Source organism: Calliphora vicina, chromosome 2 (genome assembly GCF_958450345.1).
Source record: "Calliphora vicina chromosome 2, idCalVici1.1, whole genome shotgun sequence".
Lineage (NCBI taxonomy): Eukaryota > Metazoa > Arthropoda > Insecta > Diptera > Calliphoridae > Calliphora > Calliphora vicina.
The window spans coordinates 69,646,093-69,658,278 of NC_088781.1; the positions used below are offsets into that span (position 1 = coordinate 69,646,093).

Below are 12,186 nucleotides of genomic sequence, written 5' to 3' on the forward strand. Positions count from 1 at the left end.
CATACAAGGGTCTCATTTTATCACTTCAGTTAGTATACTACATAATCTGCTGTAAAATGGCATCGATTTGTAAGGGCTTATTTTTGCATATTTTATCGATAATGCATATTTTGATACATCTTATTTCAAGATGCATATTTATATACATATTAACCCAATTTTTCAATAAAAATAATAAATTTAGTCGACAACGGATATAATATTGCATTTTTTTTAAGCATATTTTAGGTGCATATTTTTCAATAATAAATGCCTGATAGTCAATTTTACGTCATAGTTACAAATGCACTCATCCCATCTCTGCTGGTAAGTGGTGAGATTCTTGTACTACACGGTTTTGGTAACAATTTTTTTTTTTTGGTTTTGCTTGATTTTTTTTGTTTTTTGTTACTATTTCCTTTAGTAAAAAGCACATAAACACATTTTTGTGCTCTGTGGAAGTAAATGTTGGTTGTTGTTCTTTCCGTTGGCTCAAGTTTGTATAAAAAGCATTCGCGATTCACAACTGATGTCAAGTTAACCATTCAGTTTCCAAGTGTTGACATCAATCCTGCGGTGTTACAATATCGAAAAAAACCGTTAGAATTCAATAAAAAATAATAAATATTAAATAAAACTAATATACTGTGAATTGTTTAAATTAACTACAATCAGTGTTGAAAATATACAGTTGTTGGTATTTGTTACTGCTACTGAAACCTAAATACATTTTACCATTTAACGGTAAGTTAAAAATACAACAAAATAATTATTTGTTTTTAAATATGAGTTAAAAGAATAGTTCAAGTCTCTTCCTTTTGATTTAAATTTTAATGAAATTTTACAAAATTTATTTAAATTTAAAAACAAATAAATACGATTTTTTTTGAGAAAATTTCAAAAATTTGTGTAAATTTTTTGAATTATAAAAATAATGAAAAGTTATAGTCGTAAATACAAATTTTTAATAATTAAAGTTAAAAGAAATTAATTTTTGATTCTTAAATTTCAAGTGAAAGGTTTGACTAATAATAAATATTACATTTAATTATTATCTTAAATACTTACGATCTTAAGATTTATTCAAACACGCTTGAGAATATCGCAAAATTTAAACAATTTCATAAAATGTGAAATTTAAAAATATAAAATTTTAATTATCTAAGAAACATTATGAATATAAGACCAAATCTAGATAAAGTCGCAGATTTTGATATATTTTTTATAAAAGAAATTTTAAAGTTAATTTTTGTTAAAGTCGACTTTATTTTAAAATAGAACTTTTGTTTTTTTTCGTACCACAAAAAAATATTTTAGAAAAGCTTTCAAAACTTTTTCCAACTCATACATTCAAATAAACGAAAATATTTTTCAAATAATTTAAATAAAAATATAAATTTCAAAAATTTAAAAAAAAAATAAGTGTATATACATTAGGCTGGATCGATTTGTATGGACGATCAAAAAGTAAAAAATCGTAGTTTCCTCAAGAAACCATAGGTCTAAAATCAAATCCTATCTTGCCTATTTCGTCTTTTATCATAAAACTTCAAAACAAAAAGCTTATTTTAAAATAATAAAACAACATTTTAAATAACATATATTTGAAATGTGTTTTCTGGTACGAAATTTCAAATAATAGTCAAATTTGTTGACTTAAAATCGACTTTAAGGCTTTTGTGGTGAGGCTGATAGGTTTTATTCTGCCAGATATCCTTAATAAAACTGCAAAGAGAAAATATTCAGTTTAAAGAATTTGTTTAACAAAATTTATTTATCCCTAGGCTTTGTTGCATTTTCTTTTCAATAATGCTCTGGGGAATTTGTAAGAACTCGAATAATTTTTTTTTTAAATTTTAGCAAAATTCGTATAAATGATCTAACTTTTTTCTTGTAAACGTATTTGTAAACTTCAGAGCTATTTGCACGTATTATTATCAATGTCCGACTTAATTTTTCAGTGTTTCAGACACTTTTTCCCATATGCGTCAAATTATTTTATAAAACTACATACATATCGTCCCCTTAATAAAACAATAGTGTATAATTTTTTTGCCATTTCGAAATAATTGAGTTTAAAATTTTTGTGTTAGTAGACATCTAGTAAAAGTAATATTTCAATTGATATTTTGACCCACTTTGTGGAAGTATAATTTCACCAAATTTTTACCACATATAGAATCAGTTATGTAGATTCTTATTATGTATGTATATGCTTACACACTATTGTTTTATTAAGGGGCGATATATAGTCTATAATTACCAAGATTTATTTCGTTTATTTTGGCTAAAATATATTTCGATTGTCATTCAATGCGTTAAATTTAACTTAAATTAAAACAATTTAAGACTGATTCAGTTGAACATAATCTAAAACCAATAACACAATTTTTGTGTTCTTAACGAATTCGATTGACTTTAATGTTTGTCAACTTTGCATCGATTGTTTATTCAATGCTCACAATTGGGATTCGCAAATATTTGCCTTCCAACTGTTCCAAGGAAAATGTTGCCCAAGTTGTTACAAAACATAAACATAGAGACCCCAACTGAAACAATCAATGCAACAAGTGTGTTTTTTTGTATGAGTGAAAGAATGTCGGTATAAATGTGTAAAAAGGATAAATTTCATTCATTCATTGATTTCTACATACATATGTATGGGAGTACATTGAATGTGTATTTATTATTTATGAAATTCTTAATAACTGAATAAAAAGTCAATTACATTTGAAAACTTTCCTTTTTTTCAAACTTTCTCTTACGAGATTTGTTATTATTATACATTGAATTTACTTGCTTAAAGCGTTTTTATTCGATGTTATTCTAAAACAATTGTCAACTGAATCAGCTCTTTGGTAACTAAATATTACTATGCTGTTGACTTTTTTTTATTTTATGGTCGAAAGAATGAATGAAAAATTGCTCGTAACGCTCTGTATGCACTAATTTAATGCAGATATTTGGTTGTACTATTGCTATAAATAGATTAGAGCTTTATGGTAGATGGAAAATTAAAATAAAAAATAACATTATATTGGAAATTTATGTCTGTATCTCTGTAGTGCGATTACGATAAGTCTTCTCGTTAATCAGTACATTTTTATTACGGCAATAAATAATGTTCTAGAGTTAATTAGAAATTTGATAGGGAACAACAATGAGATTAAAAAAAGGAACTGAAATGCATACAAACTTCATGCACTTTTTACATTCACTCTTACACATCCAAACACACAGCCAACAAAATATTCATTTAAAGACATCCCCTGCAGTTGACTAGGAAAACAGTGTCACCACTGGTTACACTAATAGCGATATGTCCGTAATTTCACAAGTCCTATGAGCTCAATGAAATGAACTGTAAATTTATTCATCTACTTATCGCTGTTATAATATTTACTTTTGACCATGTAAATTCTATCTGTATCGTTTATGTTTGTTTTCAAACTGATCCTTTTGTGCACCACAAAGGAATAGTAAAGTGACTAATGACCCCAACATAGATAACTTCAGACGGCCTAGTCCGAAAATGCAAATAAAAAAATCACAACAATTGACCACATTCCACAATATTAAGGAACAGTAAATTTTCTCCAAATTAGATAAAGAGAGGTCAATCAGGCAACTATTTCAAAAAAAAACACACAAAAATCAAGTAAAATAAAGACTATTCTTGGTATGCGAATAGTCTTTATGTTTCAATTGGTAACCCAACGAATAACATGGAGTCAATTATCCCCACCATATTTGAATTGCGGTCAATCATGTAGAGTAGATATTTTTAATTTAGATGTGTTTTATCTTGAAATACAAATTTTAAATAAAAAAAATTCAAGTTTATTACTTATATTTCACACACATTTTTACCATACCATTTTTTAAGTGAAATTGGCTTTTCAAGTACCAACCCAGCAGTTTGAAAATTGCCAATTGGAAACCTTACACTAGCTATATTACTACTTGTACAACAAAAAACTAGTTTGCTGGTTATCATTTGCACTACATTTCACCAGCATCTTCAGTAATAAACAATGACCAGATATTCGTCTGAAGTTTTTAAAAATTAAAATCCTTTAGAATATACCACTTCGATGGCCACATGTAATGATTAATATGGCCGTTCGTGTTTTCGTTCTCGCTGATTATGCAGAATATGCAAAAATTGAGTGTTCACAACGCCACACTCTGAACAAAATTTTTTTTCTCAAATGATAGAGTATTCGTACTATTGATGTGTTATGCAGAGTGTGCCAATCGACCACCTGCAATGACATCCCCGTGTTAAATTCACCAGTCAATAACGTTGCGAGTGGGTTGAAAATTCAATAGTGGTAGTTCTCAGTGGCTACTAATGTAGCTGAACTTGTTCAATAAACTGCAGGGAATTTACAACGCATTAACACACAAAGAGATTTTTAGCGTTAAGGAAATATTTCGAATGAGTAGAATCAAAAAATATAAAACATTATTCTATACATTCTTTGGTAGAACACAAACTTGCGGATTCCTCTTCTCAGAGAAATTCAAATTAAATGAAGAGGTGTTATGAAAATCGTTTGATATAGAACATGATATAGAACATTTGAATGAAAAATAGCAAATCAATATTACTAGTTGTTTACACAACTTTAGCATTGCAAAACAGTGGGTAAACATTGCAAAATTTCAGTTTTTGTTGAATATACGATATGGAAAATGCTAATAACTTGGTTATTTTTCAATTGATATTCATGTTTTATACCTGGTTAGAAAGATTATTTTGTCTAGAAGATAAGCAATTAGCTTCTACAAAAGGTCAAAATAAGAGCCATCCAAAGCAAATCTGTTTTTTGGGGGCAGATCTAATGTACACTTACATTATTTTATACCACACTCTTTCCTTAATCTCAGCATCAAGTGTAGATATACATATGTTAATATGGATGTGTGTAAATTGTGAATAAATTATCAAAACATATCTTTTTTAAGTTTGATTGGTATCCTTATTGTTTTTGTTTGCAAAAAGGAAGTACTTACTGGTGCAAACACCCCTGATACATTATTTTATTAAATAAAAGATTAGTATTTTTTAATTCCTATAATTTTGTTTGCACTTGAAACATGAAATCATTTTGTATTCCTTTTGATTAGCAAATGGCAAATGGCTGGTAACACTGCTGACGGTGCTTTTCTTCTTGCTGCCATTCTAAAGGTCAATTCTTTTATTTAAAACAATGCCTCAGGCGTATTTTTAGTTTTGTTTATTCCTTATTTTTTTTTTCTAAACTTGTAATACATACGAGTATAGAATGAACCATGTATTGACTACAAGTGTGACATACTTAAAATATATAACTTTATTAGCTGACATTACACGTACTTAAAGAAATATTAAAAGAAAATACAGCCAATGTGTATAAATTGTGTAAAGTAATTGAAATGTAGAAACAAGACGTGTATTATTTAGTGTTGTTGAAACACACTTGTTGAAATGATTATGATTAATTGCATGCAACATTATATAGGCAGCAGACATACAGACAGACAGGCAGTCTGTCGTTAGGGATTCGCTTGTCTCCCACCAGATTCCAATACAAGTACTATTTACACAAAAAAAAGTCATACAAGCGGAAGGAGCAGAAATGAACCTGATGACGAAAATCCAAAATCAAATTTGTACTTGTACCTAAATCAACAATTTTAAAGTTTTAACGCATGCTGATTGTTGTTGTTGCCGTTATCTGTGGCAACAAGTATCATGTTTATTTGCTTAAAGTGTCTTAAATTTCACTGAATTTGATGGACATTTTGTAGGCGATATTTACGTTATACATATTATAAAAGTAACAAAATCTTAAAGTAGCTTTATTATCTTTACAAGGAGTGACCATATTCATTGTACAGTGGTGATGAAATCGAATTTATTTATTTTAATACTCACCACTAACGGTAGCTTCTGCTGACAAAATGATATTGCCCCAAAATAAAGGCCTAACAACTACAAACAGGTCATTTCCTAGGTCGATTGAACATTGTAATATTGTAATCTAAATTAAATGTCGCAATTTTGCAGACAATTCAAAGAAATTTATTTTGATCTGGGGTCAAACTTTTTTGAAAATCATTAAAATTTGTGGATTATTTCCTATTTCTTCTGGAATATGAACTTGAGTCCTTATAAATTTGAGTTTCGTGTTCTTAAAACCGAAACCGACAATTATTCTTCGGTATTTACTTTTAATCTATTTTCAGTAGAAAAATGAAAAATTTAGAAATGAAAAACTAATTTTTTCATCCAAAGATTCATCCAAGTATTTCCTGACAATTAAAATTCAAATGATTTATTTTTTATTTTTTTAATTTATAAAAAGAATGCAAAGTGTTTTTAAAAAAGACTTAGTTATTTTCAAATATCCAATAAAAGTATGGAGTACTGGCTGACCTGGTGCTGACTCCAATTAGATGAAAGAAATAGTACTATTAAGTCTGCCTTTGTGAATTAATAATAATTCAGGATAATTCTAGTTTCAAGTTTATTGGATAATTTTAATGTGGATTCTAGCTCATTCGAAACGCATTATTAGAATTAAAAAAGGATCATAAAGACCCACATTTTGTATTCGCACTCAGCATCATAAATGCCTAATTTCATATTTCGGGGCCCATTATTATTGAAAATGTAAAAGAAATGTACCACTAAAGTCACATTTGGCGAATTCTAACTTATTCAGAATCGTGTGTTTCTAATTTTTAGGTTTATTATTATAAAATATTCGAAAAGTACTATTACAATAAAGAAATAGTACTATAGCCAACTAATATGTACATAAGTAAAATAATTTAATATAATAACAAGTACAATTAGAAGATAAAATACCAATTATCCACAATTGAACCCTCATCAAGCTTGAAATTAAAGTAATTTCCTGATTATAGGTTCAATATTATAGAAAATTCAAAAAGTACAATTTTGAAGAACGAAACAGTGCTCCTTAGTTTGGTTTAGTTCTCCTTTTTTGGTATCATAATACCATTGATCCCCCTATTCTTGATTATTTCTTTACTGAGAAGCATATTAGCCAACTTTAATGTATATAAGCTAACTAATTCAAGTATTAAAAAAGTACCATTAAAAGAAAAAGTACCAATTTTCCTTTATCCTCCTGAACACCCATCAAGTATCAATTTTAAATTTGATAGCTTTTCCTATATTATCAACTGATTTTGTTTCTATAACACTTGATATTTAAAGTGTATCACAAAACCGATCGGTTTCCAATTTTTTACAACCGAAAACACGGTTTTGAAATTCTTCGGTTTTTTTGAAACTCTAACTTTAAAGCCTAAAAATTTTTTATAAATGTTGGAGTCAAGATTAGCTTAATATAGGCAGAAATCCCGTACTTCTATAAAATTACTTATAAGGCCCGTAAGTTTAGTTTACAAAATAGATTTTACAAATTCAAATCTAGCCGAACAAAATTATTTTGTAATTTATTTATATAGATTCTGGGTCTGTGAATTCAAAAAATATGTTTAAAGTCTCTGTATTACGTATTTGTCGAGTCGCATTATATGTTTGCTGCCGAAATCTTGGAACACAATATTAAAACTAAAGGGTTATCCAAAATTAGTTTACATAATATTTTTATATGGTGTGAAATTCATTTATTCATGTACATTATATGCTAAAACATATGAACTATACGTTATTTTGTTAAGCATAAATTAGTTGAAAATTTTGAAACATTAATATGAACGAAGATTTTTCTCATGAAAACCAAACGAGAGCAAGGTGGTAACTATAAATAAAAGCTATATCTCGCTTTATTCTGAATAACAAGCTTATTACTCGTATTATTATAACCTTTATAGGATATTACCCCACAATATAATGAGTGTTTAGTATCATCTAAACAAATTATAATAATCTTATACAAATGATGTTATTTTGCATGAGATAATAAAAGACTTTGCTAGAATATTAAACATGTAATTAAAAATCCATATCTATCTGTAAGTTTGTATTCTAATTTTAACGTTTAGGGATTTTGGGATTAAAACCCAATAAACGACATTATCTGCAAATGTTCGTCTACATAAGCTGCATGTCATCATTATACAACCATTTACATTTTATGATGCACATTGCCAATGAACAAGTCTTGACATGCAAATGCAGGTGGGATTTAGACATATACTTACTTTTAATATACACACACACACAAATTACCTTTTTAAATAAGTTAGAAAATAATAAAACGTAAAAAGGATCTGCTTAAAAAGGCAGGAATAGAGGTGGACAAAAAATAATTTACCTGATGCTGCTTGTGTTGGCTTCAAATACTAAGCAGTTCACATGTCAATGTTTTTAAATGGCTAAAACGTATTTTAGGTAATTGCAAATTGACTAGACAAATGGTAAAGTTTTAAAGGTTTTGTATATCATAAACCAATATAATGAAGAGGGTATGTGGATTAAGATAAGTCAATGAAATTTGACAAAGCTCAAAACTTGAAAAATTCCGCATTTTTAAGTCATACATCCAATATACATACATATATTTAAAATTTTGTAGTTTTCGATTGAATTCAAAATTTAGTACTTTTATAATTTATTTTTATATTTTATTTTATTACAGAGTTAATACTACTATATCAACAGCAACCAACCATGATCAGCATTTTGAAATCCCTGATTTTATTCACAATCTTCATGACCATTACAATGGTTCATATTGCGGCTCGACCACAAAATGCACTTGACTCCAATCAGGTAAATAACAATGAATGATTTCAAATTATGTCTAAATTAACGTCTTAATGCAATTACAAGGCATTGGATACGATTGAATCGGATGTCGATGAAATGCAAAATTCGTACTATGACTTGCCCCTACAACAACCACAAAATGTCTACCCTAGTATACCATTGGATCGTTTGCAAATGCTCATTGCTCGTTACAACAGACCCACGTAAGTACTAAATTATTGGACGAGTTTTATTAATTTCAGAAATGACTTAATATTTTTGTGAATTTCAGAGCCTATTTGCGCTCTCCATCTGTTGCTGGTTTGAATGAACTATACCGTGTGCCCGAATCAAAACGTCAAGTCAGATATCGGCAGTGCTACTTCAATCCCATTTCATGCTTTAAAAAGTAAATTTTAAAATAAACTTATTTAAACACGCGTACGTTTGATTCAATTCAAACAACAACTAAATGTTTTCCTCAATATAATAGAAATTAGTAAATTAATATTTCAAATACCTACTAAATGATAATTTAAATCCTATTTCATATATAGTCTAGAAAATAACAATTATATTTCCTTATTCTTTTCTTTTTGATCTCAATGTAACTAATTTTTCATAGTGTAAATGTATTCATTGTAAAAAAGCCCCAGTTTTAAAATAGAATTTCTGTTTTCGGTTTCAACATTTCGCCATTTTATTATGTACCGTTTTTTAATAACTATAGTCAGTTTGTTGTAATTGAATCCATTAAGAATGAAATCTTTAGTTTGTTTTGTTTGGTTTATTGGTTTATTTTTTTATACTAACAATCAAGTCAAATGTATTGAAATCAGTTTTAAATTAACAAGAAAGGGGAAACGAAGAGCATAATCTTGTAAACCTTAAATTCTAAGTTTTGGATAAAATATTTATGTAAAAGAAACATATACATATGTAGTTCAATATAATTGTTATTTAAATAATTTCATTTAATATGTACCTATTATTTATTATTATTAATCAAATATATTTAAAACAAATGGTATGCATATGGTGTGGTACAACATAAAATATTTAAATACTAAGTAAATGTACACAATATTTCAATTAATGTATGTATTTATTGTTTAAAACTTGGGTATTGTTGGCGTCTAATGAACGTTATACTCGTACCACTGTGCGAATTAGTACATTTCTGTTTTACTCGTACGACGTTCATTGTACACCCGCACATACCAGCCCTGACACTCTTTCTCCAATTACTATAATAATTACCAACAAAATAATAAAATATTTGTACAAAATTCATAAACCTGTAACCATTATGTCGATTGTAAATTATTAAACATACAACCAATATACATATAATTCAAAGACAAAAAGAAAATATTTAATAAAAAAAAAACATTAATTTAAGTGTAAAGCAGCTAAAAAAAAAACTTCAAATATTTAAAGTCTTTATTTATTTCACTGGGCGTTTGACATTATTTTGGATAGGAATTTCTTAATTGGTTGCACTTTTTACTTGAATTACACAGGGCAACAAAATCAAAAATATTTTAGAGGCTTTTTAAACCACTACACAATTTTGATGTATTATGGTTGCAGTAGTACAAATTTGGTCCAAATTTTAAATTCTATGGAGAAGTTTTTTTTAATTTTTTTTTTTTTAAATTTAGCCTTTAATCTGTTTATATATTGCGTTTTAATCGGCTCAGTAGTTTCGGAGTTATAATAACAAATTGAAGCAAAAAATACATTTTTTACGTGAAAATATCTAATTTTTTTGTTTTAAAAAACTCATGAAAAATTGTAAACGGCAGAAATGGTTCAACAATTTCGAAAAACAACTGGAAAAAAATTTCAATTTTGTTTACCTAAAAATATTTATTTTAAAGTATAATTTGGTGAAGGGTATATAAGATTCGGCACAGCCGCATATAGCTCTCTTACTTGTTTCTAGTGATTTCTTTATTTGTCCATGAAGAGCATGAATCACAAAAAATAGGAGCAATTATGATTTACAATATATTAAAATGATTAAGTGAATAAATCGTGTGTGAAATTATAAGTAAATATGAAAACCATATGCGAAAATGTTGTAACATTATGTTTTTATATAAAATATTGTTTTATTTTAAAACACTGCTGTGTTGCCAATTCTTGGTGAGCAAAAAGGGCTAAATATTTAGAAAAAATACTAAAAAGTGGCTAAAAAAGGGCTAACATTTCTAAATTAAACAAGTAAGAGTGCTATATTCGGCTATGCCGAATCTTATATACCCTTCACCTTTGTTGTGGATGCATTATTATTTTTTATAATTAGTATATAGGTATGTATGTACATTGCCCACTTTCAGCTTACAGCATCCTAAATTTATCAAGAACACAAAAAACAACAACAACGCCAAACGAAACAGAACACCAAAAGAAAAAACAAAATACGCAAGACAATGAAACCAACACACATCCAAACAAACGTTTAGTTGTATAAAAAACAACAACAACGCCAAAAGAAACAAAACACAAACAAAATACGCAAAGGTTGCACATCCAAACATACGTTTTGTTGTTTTTTTGTCAAAAAAACCAACACACAACCAAACAAACGTTTAATTGTATAAAAAACAACAACAACGCCAAAAGAAACAAAACACAAAAAAAACAAAATACGCAAAGCTTGACATCCAACCATACGTTTTGTTGCTTTTTTGTCAAAGCATGCAATACATTGTGTTTTTTGATGAAATTTTCAGAGGTTGTCTCGGATTTTTGCTCATTGCTCCGTTATTTATGGACGGATTTTGCTGATTTTAAATAGCAAAATTCTCGAAAGTATGTCTGACAGAATTGTTGAAGATTTGGATCCCGTAGATATCTGGGGCCTTCAGAAAATTGATTTCAACAGACAGACAGACAGACGGACAGACAGACAGACAGACAGACAGACAGACAGACAGACAGACAGACAGACAGACAGACAGACAGACAGACAGACAGACAGACAGACAGACAGACAGACAGACAGACAGACAGACAGACAGACAGACAGACAGACAGACAGACAGACAGACAGACAGACAGACAGACAGACAGACAGACAGACAGACAGACAGACAGACAGACAGACAGACAGACAGACAGACAGACAGACAGACAGACAGACAGACAGACAGACAGACAGACAGACAGACAGACAGACAGACAGACAGACAGACAGACAGACAGACAGACAGACAGACAGACATACAGACATACATACAGACAGACAGACAGACATAGACAGACAGACAGACAGACAGACAGACAGACAGACAGACAGACAGACAGACAGACAGACAGACAGACAGACAGACAGACAGACAGACAGACAGACAGACAGACAGACAGACAGACAGACAGACAGACAGACAGACAGACAGACAGACAGACAGACAGACAGACAGACAGACAGACAGACAGACAGACAGACAGACAGACAGACAGAC

General features: G+C 29.0%; 1 protein-coding gene across 1 annotated transcript; it reads left to right on the top strand.

Moving 5' to 3' along the window:
• The first annotated feature begins 529 nt into the window (after positions 1 to 529).
• On the top strand, positions 530 to 10,120 carry AstC (Allatostatin C). The gene is made up of 4 exons (XM_065501531.1): positions 530 to 723; positions 8,604 to 8,737; positions 8,798 to 8,937; positions 9,006 to 10,120. Exons 2-4 carry the CDS (start codon positions 8,636 to 8,638, stop codon positions 9,124 to 9,126), a joined length of 363 nt encoding a protein of 120 aa, XP_065357603.1. The 5' UTR covers positions 530 to 723; positions 8,604 to 8,635; the 3' UTR covers positions 9,127 to 10,120.
• The last annotated feature ends 2,066 nt before the right edge of the window (positions 10,121 to 12,186 follow it).